Source organism: Mirounga leonina, unplaced genomic scaffold, assembly GCF_011800145.1.
Source record: "Mirounga leonina isolate KUSES-001 unplaced genomic scaffold, KU_Mleo_1.0 Mir_56, whole genome shotgun sequence".
Classification (NCBI taxonomy): domain Eukaryota; kingdom Metazoa; phylum Chordata; class Mammalia; order Carnivora; family Phocidae; genus Mirounga; species Mirounga leonina.
The window spans coordinates 170,850-193,245 of record NW_023270819.1 but is presented as its reverse complement, the minus strand read 5'-3'; the positions used below and the strand labels follow the sequence as shown (position 1 = coordinate 193,245).

The following is a 22,396-nucleotide window of genomic DNA, read 5'->3' as shown; positions in this document are numbered from 1 at the left end:
ACTCCCCCTGCTTCTGTTTCCTCTCTCACTGTGTCTCTCTCTGCCAAATAAATAAAATCTTAAAAAAAAAAAAGATGTTAATGACAAAAGTGGGGGGGAGGGATAAAAGGATTTATATGGGGACGCCTGGGTGGCTCAGTCGGTTAAGCAGCTGATTCTTGATTTCAGCTCAGGTCATGATCTCAGGGTCATGAGATCGAGCCGAGCATCGGGCTCTGCACGGAGCATGGAGCCTGCTTGGGATTCTCTCTCCCTATGCCTCTGCCTCTCCCCCAGCTCAAGTGCACATGAATGCTCTCTTTTTCTCAAAAAAAAAAAAAAAAGGATTCATATGAGAACGGACAATTTATAAATAGATAATCAGAGCTGAGAACTGTAGGATCAGAAATAAATTTATAAGATACAACAAATCATAACTCAATTGACTGAAAGGAATTAATTTGCTGCACTATTTCAAACGTCATCATTTTCTCATAAACAAAGATGTTTTTGTCCCTATACTGGGAGTGAAAACCTTTAAAGTAGGCAAGTTGTCATTCAAATCTCCTCCCCTTCCCTTTGTATGTTGTTAATTTTGATGAATTTTATGTATGGGCTTTCAGTATAAGTCATTTTAAAACCATTTTGGAAGCAGGTGGAATATTCGCTTAAACACAAAGGCTTAACACAAGGTGTTCCAAAGTCAACTCCTGGTCTTCCCCCAAAACTGCTCCACCAGCTTCCCCAGCTTAGTTGATGGCAATTCCTTCCTAATAGTCGCTCAAGGCCAAACCTGGGAGTCACCCTTGCCTCTTCTCCTTCCTCGACGCCCGCGCTCGATCTCTGGGCAAGCTCTGTTGTGTGTACCTCCCCTGCTACCACAGAGTGCGAGGGCACCATCATGCCCCCCTCTGCAAAAGCCGCAAAGCACCCTTGGCCTCCTACAGTCTCTTCTCAATAGCTAGTGATCCTCTGAAAACCCCGGTCAGATCATGTCACTTCTCTGCTCCAAAACATGGGATGTCCCCTCATTTTCCTCAAGACCTCAAACTGGCTTATCAAGTCCTCCCTGATCCTGCCTCACATGTCCTCCTGGGCCTCACCTCCCATTGCTTGCCAGTCCCCTTGCTCTTCCCCAGGCATGCTGGGCTACTTGCTGATCCTTAACCATGCCACTCACATCCGCACCTCGGGTCACTTGTTCCCTCCGCCAGGCAAGCTTTGCTTCCAGATGTCCACAAGGCTCCATCCCGCGTGTCCAGCTTATTCCAAAGCCTCGGTCTTACCCACAACTGCTGGTGTCCGAGTTCCAATGGCCACCTGCTCCCGGCTCTACTCCTGGTCCCTCTGCCCCCGATCTTTGTTTTTCCATCACACTTACCACCTGTTAGTACACTATGTAATTTACTTATTATGTTTGTTGTTTATATGGATTTCCACGCACTGAAATGCAAGGTCCATGTGCTGAGGGAGTTTTAACCTGCTGTGTTCACTGATCTATCTCCAGCGCCTCTAAAAACAGCGCCTGATACAGAACAGGCGGCCACTGAATATTTGTTCAATGAGTAAATTAAAGTAAAAAAAGAGAGAGAGAGAGAGACCCCCTTAATTTCTCTGCTTGGCCTCAGGCACTCTTCATGAGCAAGGAGTACTCACAGAATACAATCCCAGGGGCTTGAACGGGGGTAAGAACAGGGCATGTCTCACGTCATAGACAACTTAAGTGTCTGAGTTCAGGATGAAGATTAAAATTAAGCTTCGTAGTTCATTGGCCAACTTCATGGAAAAAACAATTCTCAAAGTCACATTTCTTTAAAGCACCATGAATTCAGCCTCCTAAACAAAGCCACAATTCCCTTTCTCAGCCACATGTTGTATCTTCTGCACTTGAAACAAACCACATTTTAGATATAATGCAAGCCTTAGCATCTCGCTGAAAAATAAAGTGAATATTGGAAACACAAGACCTTGGAGGGTTTTTTGTTTTTTTTTTTTTTTTCTTTTTTAGAGCTTAAGCCCTGTCATTCCCATATCCTTGATTCATTCATTCCTACATTTGAGCAAATCTTTATTGAGTGGCTCCACTTACGGGTCTGGGGACTTATTAGTGATAAAATTCAAGAGACCCTGTGCTGAGGAAGGACAGTTACCCCTCCCAACCTGAGCGCTCTGGTGGAGAGAAGCACAGGGATGCCCTGCCACCACAGCGCCCCCCACCCCTCAACCCCAGCCCTGCCTGGCCCACGAATGTTTACTTCTCAGCGGCTGATCACCAGCTTCAGGGCCCCTCCCCTCCCCCGCAGCTCCCCACCACCTGGCTTCGACCTGGCCCTTGCTCACCAGTCCAGTCTTATCTCTTCCATCCTCCCCATTCGCACCTTACCTTCCAAAAACCCTGAATTACTCACACACATCTCGCCTCAGCAAGACCCTGACCCCCACCCTCTGCAACTTCTCTCTGCCCAGAATGCACTCTGCTTTCTTCAGGGTTTAACAAAAGTGAGACTATCCCTCAGAGGTGGCCCTGGGAACCTGGAACATGCGTTCTCGCTGCCCCTTATGTACTGTAACAGTCCTTCTCAGTGTGGTCTGTCAACTTCTGGGGCCACTGGGACCCTTTCAAGTGACCTACAAGTTCAGAAGTATTTTCAGTAATAATTGTAGATGTCATCTGCCATTTTCTCTCTGAGGACATCTGCAATGGGAGTGCAAGGCAGTCGTGGGTAGATCTGCTCGTGATGTAGCGCACGTCAGAGCAGTGGCATCCACCGTTACTCGTCACCGCTAACTCCATTACTGCACACTTCCATCGAGAACATGCTGGCATCCATTAACAACATCCTCAATGAAGCAGTAAAAATGGCTGACTCTACTAGAACTCAACCCTTGGGAACATGTTTGAGAAGTATCCATACAGCTCTTATGCAATGGTTGTTGCAAGAAAATGCACTTACACCATAGTGTTGCAAGCTGAGCTAGCTTTTTTTTTTTAACAAAACAATTTTTACTAAAAAAAAAAAAAAAAAAAAAAGACAAAATATTTTCTTTAAAACGAACAAAGTGTGGGGTACCTGGCTGGCTCAGTTCGTAAAGCATGCAACTCTTGATCTCAGGGTGATGAGTTCAAGTCCAACACTGGGTATAGAGCCTACTTAAAAATATATATTTTTTTTAAAGATTTTATTTATTTATTTATTTTGAGAGAAAGAATGAGAGACAGAGAGCATGAGAGGGAGGAGGGTCAGAGGGAGAAGCAGACTCCCTGCCGAGCAGGGAGCCCGATGCGGGACTCGATTCCAGGACTCCAGGATCATGACCTGAGCCGAAGGCAGTCGCTTAACCAACTGAGCCACCCAGGTGCCCTAAAAATATTTTTTAAAAATGAAAACATAAAATGAACAAAGTGAGCCTGTCACTTCCAAGGAAAAAACGGACAGTATTGTAGATATAATTCCAACTTTGTAACAAAAATTCAAATCCTGGAAAACGTGTCCACCACTGTGAGCTTGATAGCTTCCGAACACATCAAGGCTTTTCCACAAGAAACTGATGGCGATATTAATGAATGTGATTTTAATGTTGTGTAATGAAACATCCATATTTGAAAGATCTGCATAACCTAGCAACCCAATGTTTCCAAATAACCATTGCACATTACAAAATCACATAACTAAAAGATCCATTCAAAGTGTAAGACAGGCCAATGGACTTTAATCGGAGCAAGTAGGAAGGTCTACCAACCGTGTTTCAGAACCCACATGCAACTCACCTTCAAGGAACTACCACTTGTTGAGTTTTGGTGTAATATTAAAGATGAATAGCCACAATTATCTGAAAGATTATTAAAATACTCCTCTCTTTGCCAACTATGAAAGATTATTAAAATACTCCTCTCTTTGCCAACTACAGTATCTGTGTGAGGTTGGATTTTCTTCAAATCACTGTCACAAAAACAAGCATTTGCAATAGGCTGAATGCAGATGCTGATATAAAACCCAGCTGTCTTCTACTAAGACACACGTTAAAGAGACTACAAAAATGTAAAACAATGTTATTCTTCTCACTGATTTTTTTGTTTGTTTGGAGAATTAGTTCATTAAAAATATGCTGTGTTAACATGAAATGGATTCGTTGTTACATGAAAATAAATTTTAATAAATACTTTTTAAATTTCTTGGTTCAAATTTCTTTTAAAGATTTTATTTTAGAAAGAGAGAGTGTGAGTGGGGGGGAGGGGCTGGGGGAAAGGGAGAGGCAGAGAATCTCAAGCGACTCTGTCCTGAGCACAGAGCCCAACACAGGGCTCTATCTCACGACCCTGAGATCGTGACCTGAGCCGAAACCAAGAGTTGGACACCCAACCAACTGAGCCACCCAGGTGCCTCTCAGGTTAAATTTCTAATATAGTAAACACTGAAAGATATAATCCACATAACAAAAGCCCTTTGGGGTCCCTGATAATTTTTCACAGTAAAGGACCTGGATACCGACAAGTATAGGAACTACAGGACTAGCGCTGTTATGATGGTGGATAATGATTGTTGGCTGTTCATGCATTTGCCCCAACTCCACTGTAGCGGCCTGAAGGTGGAACTATGGCTATTTTTGTACCCCAGCCATCACACACAGTGCTTGACACATAAATAAAAATTTATTATCTTATATTTCTGGAGGTCAGAAGACTGAAATGGGTCTGCCTGGGCCATATTCCACCTGGAGGCTCTAAGGGAGAATCTGTTCCCATGTCTCTGCAATTTCTAGAAGCTGCACACATTATTTCGTTCACAGGCCCATATCACTCCAATCTGCTTATGTCACTACATCTCCGATTCTGACTCTCCAGCCTCTGTTTTACAGCCCACCCAGATCATCCAGGATAATCTCCCCATCTCAAGATCCTTAATCCAATCACATCGCTGAAGTTCCTTTTGTCATGTATATTGTTTTTGCCATAGTCACAGGTTCCGGGGATTAGGATGTGGACATTCTTGGCAGGGATTTATCTGCCTACCATAGCCACGGACGAAGATATTTCAATAAAACAGAGCAGAAAAATGCCCCACAATTTTCCCCAACATTTAAGAGTCTCCAGACCGGAATGAGAAAGAAACTAAGAACAATGATTACCTCTGGGTGAGAAAGTGGGTGGCTAAGTACAGAGTGGGAGAAATTCATCTATTTTATTCAGTTAAATGCTTATATGGTCTTTGCTATGTGCCACTATCTAGTTCTTTCCAAATATTAGCTCATTAATCCCATAAAAACCCTCGACTAGTTTACAGTTGCAAACACTAAACACAGATTAAGTGGCGTGCCCAACCAACGTCCCACAGCTGGTCACAAACCTGGAGCAAGACTGATCCCAAGTTGTATGCATAGTAGCCACACTCTTAACCACTTCCCCACACAGCTCTGACTGTTGAGCCCTTCGCACTGCTGGGATGCCACACCAGGCACGTGTATTACCGACCCAAACGGTGAAAGACGTGGTCACAACACAGCTGTCTCTAGAAGTGAAAGCTCAAGAGGAGATAGCCCCACATGGTCCTTCCTGATGGTCTCAATTCCTTCACAGGAAGGAGAAAGTCAGCAGTATAATTCACTTCCAAGCCCATTACAAAGAACCAACATGGAAATGCAGACAAGCATCATTCAGCAATCAGTACTCATGATAGACACAGGAACAGTCAGAGCTTTTTTTTCTTTTCTATAACACCCTATAAAGCTTCCTCTTTCCAACCACACCTAACAGTTCCGGGCTCACTCTGCCTGCATGGGAGATGAGATTTGACCCAGTCCTCCCAAACTCTCAAAGGGCTAGTAAAAGGGACATCACCCATAGAAATTTCATACAGTGTTCCTCAGAGAAATTCTGTAGATTTTTACCTGAAAGATGAATTTCCATTTACGATTAGGAGAGATAATATAAGACTGGTTTTTAACTCAAAATGCGGGCAAACTTTATTTACCAGCTCTCCCCTCAGTTCCAACAATGCCTCATCCTCCTTGCTATGGGGCACCCCGTACCACAAGCCAGCATGGCACCCCCCTAATGACCACTGTGAGGACCACACCATTCCTGGCCATGGCTTCACATGCTGAGGAGCACTTTAGTTTTATAGGATACCTATGGTAAGTCATTTATTCATTCTTTCCCAAGAAAAAAACATTTATTTGAGTATTTTTTTTGCAAGGTCTTCTGGTCATTAAAAACAATGACCAATGACCTGGGTAGCTCATTTGGTTAAGCATCTGCCTTTGGCTCAGGTCATGATCCCGGGGTCCTGGGATTGAACCCCACATCGGGATCCCTGCTTGGCAGGGAGTCTGCTTCTCCCTCTCCCTCTGCCCCTCCCCTGAGCTTGTGGGTAAGCTCGCTCTCTGTCTCTCTCTCTCTCTCAAATAAATAAATAAAATCTTTTTAAAAAAGAAAATAAGTGACCAGACAAATCCTCTGCATTTTACTCAAGGCAGGAGAAAGTAATGCAGTACTCGCCAGTTTTTCTGTTTTTAGTTGTTTGTTTTTTTCAGATACAGGCCAGGACATGTTACAAATTCCTGCAATTTAAGGGTTTTCTACAATCTGGCCCCAAGAGGCTTTCCAATTTTATTTCCCATTCACACACTAGGCAGGTGAGATCTAAGTGCTGTATATGAAACATCCTCCAGACCTCACACTACACCCCACCCCCCCACAGGAAACTCTCCAGCTGCGGTGCTCAAGGCAAACGCTAACCTTTCCCCCATTTCTCATGCCTCTCTTTTGGACCCTTTGCTCAAAATAAACAGAAAAATCAGTGGGATTTCCACCCTATGAGCTGGACGACTTCTCTCTTTATTGAAAAGATTCTTTTAATAGTGAATTATTATCTACAAGCGTTTTACTTTTCCATTCAACAATAAGCTTGAGAATAGAAAACAATTGTCTAGTTCAGCTTTACGTATCTGCAACATTTAGCAGAACGTTATTGCTTACTTGTTAAATAAACAAGTGACTAAATGAAGGACGAGGAATGAGAAAAGGGGACCAAATGCCCCAACAACACTAAGCTTGGCAAGAGAGTTCGTACCCAAGGTCTGTAACTCTCTGCTCTGCTCACAGAAAACCACCTGCTCATGTCCCTCGATGAAACTGACAAGGACCTTCAGCACCATTATCGGCAACAAAGATTCTGAGACCAACGTTCTGTGCCCTGGCAAAAGCGGTCTATTTCTCACTCTTATTTTCTTTTAATTTTTTTAAAAATTTTTTTAAAAGATTGTATTTATTTATTAGACAGAGAGAGAGCACAAGCAGGAGGAGTGGCAGAAGGAGAGGGAGAAGCAGGCTCCCCGCTGAGCAGGGCACGATGAGGGATGATCCCAGGACCCTGGGATCATGACCTGAGCTGAAGGCAGACGCTTAACTGACTGAGCCACCCAGGCACCCCTTCTTTTAAATTTTTTAATGTACCAACCATCTTTAGGAACCACTCTGTTTTTACACCTGGGGATCTGGGGCATCAGCCAGCTCACTGCAGTAACAGCAGTTACACATACAAACAGCATATCCTGAGCTCAGTGCTGTTCGTCATCCTACACCAGGCTATGGAAGCCAAAATGCCCTCATCCTCATCAACAGGAAATCAGTGGGTGTCCACATCTGAGCCGGCTCTGTAACTGCACCCCCCTGCCCCCCGACCCTGGTGAGAAGCTGTGTGAGGGACACATACAGTCCCAGGAGCAATTCCTTCCAAACAGCAAATCTGCATCTAAGTGGCTTCTGGTAGCTTGAAGATCTACACTCCTCATACATCAATTCAGAACGAGAGTGATTCAGCGCCAGGCATGGAATTAAAAAAAGAACCTCAGGCTGCAATTACCTTCATTGTCGGGTCAGCACTGCTGGGCGGACGCGGTCTGAGTGGGAGCAGGAACCCAGGTCCTCTCTCTTCTGTCCCCTGTGAGTCCCCGACACTCACAGCACAGTGTTAATTGCCATTTACAGACGGAGACCACGTTAAGGCCACAATGGACTCCCTGCTGAAAGACTTGGTTCAGAAACTCTAGGCCCCACAGGACTCTCTCTAAAAAGCTGCTGGAATTTCTCAAAGATGGCATACCCTAGAAAAGGGGTTTTCAATATAAACTGCAAAAAACAGCATCCACAAGAATCCAGGATGATCAGGGGCTGGCCCGCCCAAGCCCTTCCGTGGCAGCCCTGTTGGCTCGAACCTGTTGGCTTGAAACTAACACCAGCCTCGCTGGGGGATTCCAGCCACAACATTAATCTGTCTACAGTCAGTCCTTACAGATGAGATCTCCACTCCAGTCAAAGACAGCCCATACACGTTTCCTCTCTTTCTACTGCAGATAACCCGAGCAGAAAGAGGCAAGAATCAAATGGTCATTCACGTCCAAGGAAACCAAGGAACTAACACATCAGTTCTAGATGCGCTCCTGTCTGCTCCACTCTTCACAGAGGATCACAGGAAGCCCGTGACTACGGTTAGTTCTTGGCTCCCCGTGTACTCAATTTGCTGAATGGGCCTGCGTCTCCTGAGGGCGGGCTACTGCACAAATGAGCTGAGCTCACAGGACAGCTGGCTGCATTCTGAGCCACTCAGGACAGTGGTGGTGGTCTGGGGCATATAATCCCCCCACTGAGAGTAACAACACGCAAACACAACAGCTATCACTTGCTGAGAACTTCACACAGATGATCTCATTTAACCCTCAAACCCTTGGCACACAAGGGTTCAAGAAAGGGTAGGACCTACCTCTCAGGGTCAGCCCCACCTCCCTTTAGACTAATGCCCCCATCCCCTCCCCCCCCCCACCTTGGGGGCCACATGAGGGAGCCGGGTTAACAATGGAGCTTGCACTACCCCAGACCTCCTGCAGGGGGCTCTTTGACGGCCGGACCCAGGAATATGCATTTTCCCAAGGTCAGCAGGCGAGTCTTCAGCATCGGGAAGTTTGAGGACCATTTTCCTAACCAGGGTACTTATCAATGAGTCTCAAATGCCAGTAGGATGTTTCTTATCTAGAAAAGCAAAGACGCGGAATAGCAAGCCACAATCCTTGCCCGGGCTCCTCAGGACCTGCTACTCTTGCTGGCACTTTTTTCAGTCAGATATGTAAATAAGGATGGTGTTCTGTTCTGCTCTAACCTGATCAAGAGACTAAAGCTAACAAATATAAATTTCTGGATACCTGACCAAAACCAAAAGAAGACCAAAAAGCCCTAAACCCAATGTAGCTTATTCCTAGGGCCTCACATGTTTTAAGCACCCAGTATGGAATCAGTAAACCTTCATCATGGACAGTCAAGATATGCCCAAAACCACCCTGCAGTTTCTTCCTTTACCTTCTTATATTCTTATGTTTCTATTTAAACAAAACAAAAAAAAGTTCTTCCCTTCCAGAGCACCAGCTGTTTGTTTTTTATTAACAGAGGATTGGCTTCTCTGGAAAACAAAATGGGAAAATCTTCCTTCGTTTCAAGTACTGGGCTGGGGATGCCTCTGGTATTGTTGAGGGAACACAAAAGTGAGGGGAAGGCAGACTCTCACTTCTTCTTTTTTTTTTTTTTTTTAAGATTTTATTTATTTTTTAGAGAGTGAGCGAGAGAGAAATAGCGTGAGAGGGGGGAGGGTCAGAGGCAGAAGCAGGCTCCCCGCTGAGCCGGGAGCCCGATGCGGAACTCGATCCCAGGACGCTGGGATCATGACCTGAGCCGAAGGCAGACGCTTAACCGTCTGAGCCACCCAGGCGCCCCCCAGACTCTCACTTCTGAGTACAACTCAAAGTTGACTGAAAAATTGTTTATCAAAGTCATTTAAGTTCTTTCCTTTGTGTAATTTTTAACCTTAGCAAGAAAATGGGACTACCATTTTCTGGTTCACTGCCAAAGTAAAGCAAGGTAATTTTTCATAAAACATCAAGCTGCACAGGAGAGGGAAGACGAGAATCCCGTTTTTGGAATTCCTGACACGTAAGGAGCTGGGCCAGACACATATAGACGTGGACTTCCTTAGAGTGACCTATTCAGGTGAGGCGCGAAACCGTATCTTCCAGGTGAGAAATCAAGGCTCCGTGTCTCCATATGGGCTCCCCCATAAGCAGAGTCCAAGACGAGGACGTGGGTTTACAAGTTTATTTGGAAGGTGATCCCAAGAGGCCCAAGGGAAGGCACAGGGAAGGTGAGACCGAGAGGGGAGAAAGCCCATAAAAGCCGTGAAAACGAGGTTGCTATGTGCACGTGGGGCTCAGTTTTACCGGGACCCCCTGCTGAATCGTGGTAGGCACCGCAGAACTGTCCCCGTGGGGGGGGGCAGGAAGCTCGGGGTCCCCCACCAGCACCCATGCTTCCCCGGCTGAGGGCTGCCCCGAGGCCACACCCACACAAGCACAGCCGGGACTCGAATCCAGGTGGGACTCACAGGCCTGCGTGCCCGTCACCTCACCTCAGGTGCCACCTCACCTCTCCTCTCACCCACGCAGGCTCCCGAGCACAATCTCGATACCATGCACAAATGAGGGACTCACACTTTTTCTTCTATCTTCCAATTTCCACCCCCCACCCCTTCTTTTCTTTTCCCCCAACCTTAAAAACACAGAGTCGTCCTTCTGAGATGTTCACTCACAGGCGTCTTCTTCCTGCACAAGCTTTCGCTTCAAAAAGAAAACAAATTCTGTATTTGCAAAGTGTGTGGGGAAGCCGCCCATCATGGCTGTTTTGTTTTCAAGGCAGGCACGTTACTGTGCAACAGTGAGGGACACAGAGAACAGAACTGCAGGCAGAAGGGTGGCGGGGCGCTCCCGGGGACAGCGATTCAGCGCCCCCCACCAGACACACGGCCTCGCCAGGAAATCAGGGGGGCCGTGGGGGGCGGGCGGTGTACGGCTCTCCTGTCTGTCCTGGCTGCAGCAGAGCACTGGGCAGGGCAGGACGAGTGGAGGGATGCACTGTAACCCTGTGGGGACCTGCAGGACGACCAGCTATGGAAAAGCCCTGTGGGTCCGACTAGCCAAGCCATCTGTATACACAGACATCAGCAGCGCTCAGATAAGTTATACAAGCTTTCCACCATCAGAATGGCTCCCTGGGGTAATATAATGGCTATTTTTTTTTTTTTAAGATTTAATTTACTTATTTGAGAGAGACAGACAGACACAGCATGAATGGGGGTGGGGGGGCAGAGGCAAGAATAGGCTCCTCGCTGAGCAAGGAGCCTGATGTGGGGCTCGATCCCAGGACCCTGAGATCATGACCTGAGCCAAAGGCAGATGCTTAACAGACTGAGCCACCCAGGAGCCCCATATAATGGCTATCGGACCCAGGACCTCTTTGAATTGTTTGCACGCAAAACAAACAAAAAGGGGTAAATAGGCTTAGCTGATCTGCTTGATCCTTAACTATTAAAAAAAAAAAAGGTAGGGGCGCCTGGGTGGCTCAGTTGGTTAAGCGACTGCCTTCGGCTCAGGTCATGATCCTGGAGTCCTGGGATCGAGTCCCGCATCGGGCTCCCTGCTTGGCAGGGAGTCTGCTTCTCCCTCTGACCCTCCTCCCCGTCATGCTCTCTGTCTCTCATTCTCTCTCTCTCAAATAAATAAATAAAATCTTTAAAAAAAAAAAAAAAGGTAAATTTGCCATTTTTGCTGCTTTCTGTAGAAATTCATTCCTGCAGTACCAAAAGTGTTATAGACTCTGCAGTAATTTCTCATTATGATAAAATACATAGAGATATAAAGGGCAGTGAATGTATCCCTCAAGAATAATGAATCCAGCGAATGGACACATGCATGTATTATGTGGAATGCTCAGGCCTGTACCAGAGCCCAGGGTCACTGAGTGATGGCCCTAATATAACCAAGTAATTAATTAGTTCCATCATGATTTTTGCTTTATGATATCCACTTTTATATGCCAAGTCAATTTAATGGCATTTTAAATTGGAGTGAAGCCCCAAGAGAAGAAAGCACTATATACCTTATTGAATCACAAATCTTACATCTGATTTTTTAATTCCAAAAATGACCTAATAAACTTGCTTTATAATTAAATCTATCCAAACAACTCCTCTTTTTGTGTTTTTCATTCATTTCTAGTAATCATGCAGAGATTTCCATTGGAAATCCATTATCACTGCAATTAAGTATAAATGTTCCTTTGTGTGGGGGAACCTGGGTGGCTCAGTCCATTGAGCATCGACTCTTGGTTTCAACTCAGGTCATGATCTCAGGGTCGTGAGACTGAGCCCCACATCAGGCATGGTGCTCAGTGCAGAAGCCTGCTTGAGATTCTCTCTCCTCTCCCTCTGCCCCACCCCCTAAAGAAACAAATAAAATCTAAAAAAAATTCCTTTGTGTGCACTTAACATAAACACCCTATGCTCTCTGTCTCATGTCAGGGCTTGACCAGCTTCCTCCAGGAATACAGAGAGAAACTACAGGTTTTCAGTAATAGCTGGAGCCTCTGATTTACTTGCCTGCAACACATGAATTATGCATGAATTAATAAAGTCAGAAATCCAGACCTTCAGATTATTTCCTCATGTGGAAATTTTACCTTTAGAAAAATAAGCTGGCATACAACTTTTCATTTTTAGGCCTTGCCAAAATTTTAAAATTTACGACCTACATGAAAAGTTCGCAGTTTATTGAGAAAGCAGTCACTTAACGAAAGAGGTAAAGAATTATGAGACTGAGTTACTACCTACTGGGCTGAGGCACCTACAAAAGAGGTAAAGAATGAAACTGTATCAAGGTTTCTAAGAACCCAAAAGATTGCTGCAAAATGGTTTTTTGCCTTAGATTCAACTGAATAGAAAATCAAACTGTCATTTATGTTGGCTTTCATCTACCTTCAATCACAAAGTAATTACAATACAAAATTAACCTGGGTGATTTTTTTTTTTAAAGATTCTGCTATTTTAAAGGATATTCTTTTGTACAGAAATTTATTTTCTATTTTCATGAAAGTGTTATGATTTCCACAGTGCATGAAATTTTGATTAGATCTACTGGGTTGGCATCTGTGTTCTTCTCCTAATAAATGAGAAAACATTCTTTGAACAGCCTAAATAATCTAAGTTTGCAAGCAAAATATACAGCCTAAAATTATCAGCTGTTGATACCAGCAATGAAGAAGGAAGAAAGAACACAGCCTTACCATTGGTTGTATTCTTTTTAAAGTTATCCAGGAACTCCTCCAGAAGCTGGGACTGGTTCGGAGGGGGCAGCAGACTCTTCTGGTCCCTTGAGAACAGGTCACTGTCTGACCAGGACGAACACAAGGTGCCTTTTGTGTCTGGCGGCTGGGCAATCAGAGTGAGCCCAACGCTCTGCTCAGAAAACAAGGCTTCCATCTGCTTCAGGTCAAGATCAGACACAGCTTCCCCATTTAAGGTCACGATTTCGTTGCCCTTTCTCAACCCTGAGAACAAGGAAAAGGAAGAGAAGAGAGATTACTGGGAGAAGTATTTTAACATGAAGGTGAAGGTCAGCCACAAATTCAAAGCACGTATTCTCAGGGACCATCCTGCTGCAGTCTTCAAAGCAAAGCCCAAAACGCACAGTATCCGGATGCTGCTGATAACGCATTTCAGCTCTCTCAAAACTGGGATTAAAAGGAACAGTTTGGGGTTTTGGTTTTGGGGTTTTTTTTTTTTTTTTTTAAGTAAGCTTTTTGCCCAACGTGGGGCTTAAACTCACGACCTGGAGATCAAGAGTAGTGTGCTCAACGGACTGAGCCAGCCAGGTGTCCCCAGAAGGAACAGGTTGAAAAAGAAAACCAAGAGCGCGTGGACGGCTCAGTCGGTTGAGTGTCCGACTCTTGATTTCGGCTCAGGTCATGATCTCAGTCAGGGTCTTGAGCCGGAGCCCCTCGTCGCCCTGGGGGACTCTGCTGCAGATTCTTTCCCTCTGCCCCTCCCCTGATCCTGCACACTCCCTCTAAAGTAAACAAATCTTAAAAAAAAAGGGAAAACCATTTGACCATCATTCAAATTCATTATTCCTCTACCTGATGTTAAACGCCGTGGGAAATAACATTCGTCTGTGTCTACCTGGCTACCCGTTTCCTTTCTCCATCTGTCTGTACACATGCACTGTACTGTCTCTGTGGGTGTATATACTCTCTTTCAAAACAAACCCCCCCAAATACTCTCTCCATATATATATACACACATATATAGGCATATGCATTTTCACTTAAACTATTAAGTTTGCCCTTTTTTTAGTTCTAGGAGAAGCCATTTTCTGACAAAACTGTCAACAAGAACATCTCACTAGGCAGACTGCATTCCATAGTTTTGAATTAAGAGAGAACAGAGACACTCTGTGCCACACGGACCTTCTCCATATGCCAAGCCGTCAGGGAGAACATCACTTATAAATATTCGGCTGAGATGCTGATGCTCGTCCACCTGCACTATCACTGCGAACCCTACGAGTGACAACAAAAGAAAAAAACAAGTCTAAATTCAGCACACTAATTAATTTCTCCAACTCAATCAGCAGTATTCCCTTGAACGTCTTTTCTCATAAGTACGCAGTGTCGAGGAAGTCAAGTTCCAGGTATTGAGAAAGCACAGCTATCTGGCAGGGGCAGAAAAACAGGAATGTGTCAGATCTAAAGGCTCAATAGGAGTGCACGACCTTGTTCAAAAGCGGAGACGCTACACCCACGTTTAGAGCAGCATTATTGACAACAGCCAAAGGTGGAAGAAACCTGGTCTTTTTTTTTTTTTTTTTTTTAAGATTTATTTATTTGACACAGCAAGAGAGGGAACACAAGCAGGGAGAGTGGGAGAGGAAGACGCAGGCTTCCCGCCGAGCAGGGAGCCCGATGCGGGGCTCGATCCCAGGACCCTGGATCATGACCTGAGCCGAAGGCAGACCCTTAACCGACGGAGCCCCCCAGGAGCCCCCTGATCATCTTTTGATAAATGAATGGATAAACACAATGCAGTATGTACATACAATGGAATTACGCCCTCATAAAAAGGAAAGAAATTCCAATACATGCTATCACATGGACAAACCTTGAGGACCTTATGCTATGTGAAATAAGCCAGTCACAAAAGAACAAATACTGTATGGTTCCACTTACGTGAGATACTGAGAGCAGACAAATCCATAGACACAGAAAGCAGAATGGCGGTTGGCAAGGGATGGGAAGGAGGAATGGGGAGTGACGGTTTTAAAAAATACAGAGTTCCAGTTTTGCAACATGAAAATAGTTCTGAACGTGGACGCTGTTACTGGCCGCACAGCAATGGGAATGTATTTAATGTCACTGAGCTGTCATTTTTAACCATTCTTTTTTTTTTTTTCAAGATTTTATTTATTTGAGAGAGAGAATGAGACAGAGAGAGAGAGCACGAGAGGGGGGAGGGTTAGAGGGCGGAAACAGACTCCCTGCTGAGCAGGGAGCCCGATGCGGGACTCGATCCCGGGACTCCAGGATCATGACCTGAGCCGAAGGCAGTTGCTTAACCAACTGAGCCACCCAGGCACCCCATTTTTAACCATTCTTAATGGTTACAATGGTAAACTTTGTTACAGGTGTTTTACCACAATTTAAATTTTTTTTTAATTTTTTTAGAAGTTGAAACCAAAAAAAGTACTCTTACTGAAATAAATTAAATTCAGTTCAATACAAAATAATTTGTTAAGAAACAACTCTATATGGGGTTAGGCATTTTAAGTAGGTGGAAAACCACTTGGATGGATACCGTACCGGCCCTAAATGTGACTCCATGCAAAACCCAGGTGAGACAGCCCTGCCTCTAAATGCATCTCCCTCACCTGGGTGTGCTCTTCTCTCTGATTCCACAGTTGGGAGCACCTGTTTCCATGTCCTGGTTCCATAATACTGGGAGTTCTTTGACAAGAAGAAGAATGATGTGTCCCCCCACCCTTTTCCTCTGTGCCTCGGGCAGAGCCTGGCAGACTGTGATCACCACAAGGCATCTTTGCAAGTGTCTTCATTCAGTCCTTCAGTCATTCAAATACAAAGAAGATTCACAAACACCCACCAAGAAAAGTAGAATGAAGGTCAATAGAATACAAACAAAATGCTAAGAAGGCTTCAGAGGGAAAATCAACATAACATTGGGTCAAAATAGACTATATAAATTAAAAAATAAAGAACATGTCAATTATATAAGTTTTTTTAAAAAGACACAAAGAACAAATCCCAAGAAAACTAACATATTACAATGACTGGAATTTGATCAGCCGGATTCATTTTAAGGAAAAAAATTGTATCGATGTATTCAACAAGACAAGAAATAGTCTTTTATGGAGATATGTATTGATGATCATTATCTAATTATTGAGTTCCCATAGTAAAAGACAGAATAAAATGTTGAAATGAACTTTAAGACATGAGTATACAGTCCATGAGGAGCTTAAAGCTAAGTTTAAAGACAAACAAATGGAAATGCAAAAATCAAATATTACGAAATGACGTGGATAATATTGACCCTTCATTTTTTAAACTGAAGGTAAAGCAGTCATATAAGCCTTCTTGAAGAAAGTTAGACCTTTAGTTCCTGGAGGCCACGGTGGATCTCCACAGAGAGGAGGGAAGGCGGGGGCGGAAGGCAGTGAAAGGCCCCGTTTCTGGCGGGTGAAAAGCTGAGAGCAAAGACACAGAGGAGAATCCCGAGTTACTCAGCTCAGAACAGCACCCAGTAAATTCGTTGTGTTACTCTTATCACCATCGTTTCAAACTCATCAATTTTTATACTTATTCCTTTTCATTACTTTGGCATTTTCCCCTATTTAATAAGCATCTTTTGAGCTTAATATAAATAAATAGAAATGAAGGAAATGAGAGGAATTTCAGAAACTACTATCCTAGTTGACACTGAAAATGTAAACGTAAAGAAAAAAAATTAGGTCCAAAGATCCTGGAGCAAACTAGACACGGATGGACAACACGGCTCTCTAACTGGGTTCCTTTTTTTTTTTTTTTTTTTTTAAAGATTTTATTTATTTATTTGACAGAGACACAGTGAGAGAGGGAACACAAGCAGGGGGAGTGGGAGAGGGAGAAGCAGGCTCCCCGCTGAGCAGGGAGCCCAACACGGGGCTCAATCCCAGGACCCCGAGATCATGACCTGAGCCAAAGATAGACGCTCACTCGACTGAGCCACCCAGGTGTCCCCCCGACTGGGTTACTGTGCTTACCAAAGTCAGACACACTGCCGGTCTTCGTGAGCTGCACATCATAAACACTTAGCGGGAAGATTTCTATTTCATCATAAACCTACAAAAGGAAAAACAACAAAATCAAAAAATTTAATGTCATGATATCTTGGAAAATTTTTTTAAAGATTTTATTTATTTGAGACAGCATGCTCACAAGTTGGGGGAAGAGCAGATGGAGAAGGAGAAGCAAGACTCCCCACTGAGCGCTGAGGCCGACGCGGGGCTCAGCCCCAGGACTCTCAGATCCTGACCTGAGCCGAAACCAAGAGTCAAACGCTCAACCAACTGAACCACCCAGGCGCCCCTTTGGAAATTTATTTTAATGATTTCCAAACTAGATGCCAAATTAAAACAGAATCCCCCCAATCCCCTACAAATTACATACTTTTTTTTTAAGTAGGCGCCACACCCAGCATGGAGCCCAACTCGGCACTTGAACTCACAACCCTGAGATCAAAACCCGAGCCAAGATCAAGAGTCGGACACTTAACCGACTGAGTCACCCAGGCGCCCCCACAAATAACTGACTTAAAATCAAGAGGCCTTAGATGTGGTTCAAATCACTTGCCTGTTCTTGCATGTATTCATATGGTGCAGGGACACAGTACTCAATGTTTTCATCTACTAATTTTCGGAGCTGTAGGCCATAGTGACTGGGTTCCAGCTGCCTCATCTGTAAAGAAAAAAGACAGCCATTCAAGATTTTAAATGTTCTTTCTAAATTCATCGCTGTTCATTAAAAATCAAAGTGGACATTTCTGAAGGAAATACTGTATATACTGCATGGAGTTTAAACCCATACGTAAGAGCTGAAATTTAAATGTGCAAAAAAAGAAAGACGGGACAAATAATTACTTTTAAGAAGGTTTTCTCTAAATGACACCACTTATCACTAAAAAGCAAGAGGTGTATTTTTAAGAACTTAGGGTAGTATATTATCTGATAGGATAGATCTTACCATCTCAGCAGGTACTATCATTTTATACATTGGTTTTACCCAAGTTGTTTCTCATTACTGAAGTAGAGAAATTGTGTGAAATGTGAAAAACCTCATATTGTACAAACCTCAGAATTAGGAATTTCCTACCCCAAAAAATGTTTTTTCAAAAGGAAAATGCTGGGCGCCTGGGTGGCTCAGTTGGTTAAGCGACTGCCTTCGGCTCGGGTCATGATCCTGGAGTCCCTGGATCGAGTCCCGCATCGGGCTCCCTGCTCGGCAGGGAGTCTGCTTCTCCCTCTGACCCTCCCCCCTCTCATGTGCTCTCTTTCATTCTCTATCTCTCAAATAAATAAATAAAATCTTTAAAAAAAAAAAAAAGGAAAATGCTGATACACGTACTCATTCACTCACTCACAAATTATTTCAGGCCTATGCTCTAACTGGGTCTAACTGACCCACTCCGACTTCTGGCGTCCTATGTCACTTACAGACCTATGAACTTCATAACTCGTGTTGTTGGTAGAAAACAATATTGTGGGTTGTCTGAATAAAAACCTTACATAACGGAGTAGAGGACATTAAACTGGTAAGAATGTAAAGCTACATATATAAATGTCTGGTGTCCTAAGGCTTAAGTCAAAGCAAGACTATTAAAAGATAAAATTAATGATTATTCATATCTGTTAAGTGTACATGGTAAAGAGTTACCGAAGTCCACATGCCTGTTCTCACCATGCCAGGTTATTTGATGGCATTTTCTCTGAAACTTAAGAAGAGTTCAGCTCTACTGCGCCACCTGGTGGGTTAAAAACCTCTGCTCTGACGTTCAGTCTATTACCAGCGGGCTCTCTTTAAGACTTAGTGTAAACATTCTTTTCAGAAACAAAACCCAATTTGAATAATGAGTAAAACACCATCTCATAACAATCTCCATGAAGCAACCGTGAATAGTATCAAGTTACTCGTTTAATCTAGAGAAACTCAATAAAACTGCTTAGGAGTAAACCAAACTACTTCGAAGTTTACACCACTTGCTTACGGAGCACTGTCCCTAAGGAACTTAAATAACAACAGTCTTCATGATTATTCTAGATATAAAGGCATATTAGGAATTTCAGTAAAACGACTCAGGTTCTTCATGAAGGCAAGGGCCCATAACCTAACAACTCACTCTTCTAAAAGATGGAAGAAGAGAATGCTAATTAAAGTAATAAATATGTCCATTAATAAACATGTTGGTTAATAGATGTTAATCTTTTCCCTAGTATAGAAAGTGAGCTCCTAAATACCACACAGATTTAAAAGGCATAGGGAGGCAACATTAATGATTCTTTCTACTGAGACATATTTCCACAGCAAAATCCATTACCTTGCATGCCAAAGTCAAAATATCTTCTACTCTATGTTCTGGCTTGATCATTACAGTAACCCCTTGATTATCCTGAAAATGAACGTAGGTCTGGACTTCCCACGTGTTGTCTCGGGGAACACCATCAGCTGTTGAACCGTATATATGCAGAAGTTCATCCACCTGTTTTCAGATACCACAAAAAAATACAGATAGATTTGATACACAAAGCACGGACACTATGAAAAAAATGTCCCCTTGATTCATGGCATATTTTATAGTAAGCCCTTCTATATTCCTTGTGTCTGGCTTCTCACAACCCTCTAGGGCAGACAAGCCCAGTGTCTCCTCATTCATTTAACCCACACAAAACTGAAGCCCAGGGAGGCTGACCAGAAGGCAATGGACTCCTCGTCCAGTGTTCTAGCCACATGCCATTTGCCACTTAGCCCAAGTCTGAACATGACACAGTGGATGCAACGGTGCTTGGTATCCACTCTCACTGCTCTAGAATTGCTGGTTGACAAGCGCCCTGTGTAATCTGCATTCCTGATCCCCGTGAATTTTAAAATGGTCTCATTTATGGCCACTGATGCCTGCCCGCATCCTAACCCGAACTGCACTTCATCTGAGCAGGTTTCTCTTCTCTCATATTTCTACTTGCTTCTTAAAATCAGTCCCTAATCCTGGGAACATTTTTTTTTTTCTTTCCGTCAGCTATTTCACATCTAGACACTCTTAGAAATCATCCCCAAACATACCAGCTTTAGAAGGAAGCTTTTCCCAAAGATGTTTAATTCCCTGGACCCCATTAGCATGGTAATTCAATGATCTCATGTTAACATAAACTTCCGTGATTTATAAACAAAAATAGTTAACATGTATTAAACAACTCAGAAATGTGCTGGGTGCCTGGGTGGCTCAGTTGGTTAAGCGTCTCCTTCGGCTCAGGTCATGATCCCATGATCCTGTCGGGACCAGAGTCGGGCTCCCTGCTCAGTGGGGAGTCTGCTTCTCCCTCTACCCTTCTCCCCTGCTCATGATCTCGCTCTCTCTCAAATAAGTAAATCTCTTAAAAAAAAAAAAAAATGTCGTCCTCTGGTTAGATTCTTGCATTGGTCTTCACTGGTGGTAAAGAAAAGACCCGGGGATTTGAAATCAAAAAACCTGATGTTCAAGTTACACATTCTACCATTTAATCAGCAAGACAGGACATTCACCTTGATGAGCCTTGTCTCCCATTCTGTAAAAGGGGATATTAGTAATATAATTACTTAGGTTTATTAGTTAATACAGATTTTGCAAACAAAAAAATACAGATGTGAAAATACCTTACACACTAGAAAATGTTACTTTCAATACTATCACATAATTATAGCCTACTTATCATAAAGTTATCATCAATGGATTTTACTCTGAATTCCATGCATTAAAAAGCCCACAAAGCAAAAAAATCCTCCTATGCTGGATAAAAAAACTAGAATAGAGGGGCACCTGCATGGCTCAGTCGGTTAAGCATCTGCCTTGGGCTCATGTCATGATCCCGGGGTCCTGGGATGGAGACCCAGGTTGTGTTCCCTGCTCAGCGGGGAGCCTGCTTCTCTCTCTCCCCCCTGCTCATGCTCTCTCTGTCTCTCTCAAATGAATAAAATCTTAAAAAAAAAAAAAAAAAAAAAGCAAGGATATGTTGAAGATTTCAAAAGAACAGGCTCAGGAAAAGCAAGAAAAGAATCAATTTTTCTGTGCTGTCTTTTTAAAAATGTGGTATTCGTCTTTAAAGGGATGTTTCTGGACTTGTCATGGATCTGTCACTTTCTGTACAGTTTCCTGGAAAATGATAATAGCCCAGAATGAATATCAACCTCATGTGCCAAACCAAAAGAAAAAAGAGAGGAATAGACGCCTGGAGCCAAGGAGCAGGCAGCCAGCATGGACCCACTTTCTCCTGAAGGATCCTATCTCATTCAGATCACTATTCTTTCTCTGATTCAACCTCCAGGTACTTTTCCTCTGGGGAGTGATTTCAACCAGGTGCATTAGTAACAAGCAGGTACTTCCTTAAAGGTACAGACCCCACCTCTCAAACCAGGCTTGCTCAGAACCAAACGAAAACCCCAGCAGAGGTCACTGTGGAGTAAGAAACCACACAGGAAGCCAGGCCAAGAAGTCAGACAGTGGATTACTCCCACAAAGCAATTCAATCTTGTACTTTCAGAGCAGAACAGGAAAAACTGAAGACGGACAGGTGGAAGAGGGATAGAAGAAATACAAGCTCGCAACTATCCTTCCCTTTCCTCCTGTTCCCATCCTTTATTCTCCAGCATAGAGAGACTGTCTTACATGGGGCCAGATGGAATAGCTTTTTTTTTTCTTTCCAAGTAGGCTCCACACCCAACCTAGGGCTTGAACTCGCCACCCTGCAATGAAGAGCTGCATGCTCTACTGAGCGAGCCAGCCAGGCAGTCATGTGCCCCTGGATGGAATACGCTTTTCACATGCTGTCAGTTCACTGACAACCCTTTACACATTGCCCTGATCCTCTAGGTAACAAGTGAGAAAAACGAGGCTCAGAAAATTCTAGAAACTTGCCCAAGCGCCCACAGTGAGCTGTGATGATGGTACTATGGGGATCTGAACCCTAAAAACCTGGCTTCAGCCTATGCTCCGTTCAGCCTATGCTCACCACCACTGCGCTATATAGAAATATCAACCTGCCAGTTACCTCCCCACAAAATGGATACAACTTAACTTTCTCGAATCTTTTCTGTTCTTCTACAGCACACACCAGGTTCTAGTGGAACAAAACAGCTCACCTGACATTCCCCACAAAGCAGCAGCACTTCTTTTTTTTTTTTTTTTAATTTTATTTATTCATTTGAGAGAGAATGAGATAGAGAGAGCATGAGAGGGGGGAGGGTCAGAGG

The 22,396-nt window shown here is 43.8% G+C and overlaps 1 protein-coding gene across 1 annotated transcript in view; it reads right to left on the bottom strand.

Moving 5' to 3' along the window:
• LOC118002001 (T-lymphoma invasion and metastasis-inducing protein 2-like) overlaps positions 1–22,396 on the bottom strand; it is a 198,117-nt gene that overhangs the window by 52,189 nt on the left and 123,532 nt on the right. The window contains exons 13-17 of the mRNA XM_034992217.1: positions 19,494–19,655; positions 17,753–17,857; positions 17,164–17,242; positions 14,318–14,410; positions 13,136–13,399 (exon numbers count right to left, since the gene is read on the bottom strand). Of these exons, the coding sequence (XP_034848108.1) occupies positions 13,136–13,399; positions 14,318–14,410; positions 17,164–17,242; positions 17,753–17,857; positions 19,494–19,655 (703 nt within the window). The remainder of the gene's footprint in view (positions 1–13,135; positions 13,400–14,317; positions 14,411–17,163; positions 17,243–17,752; positions 17,858–19,493; positions 19,656–22,396) is intronic.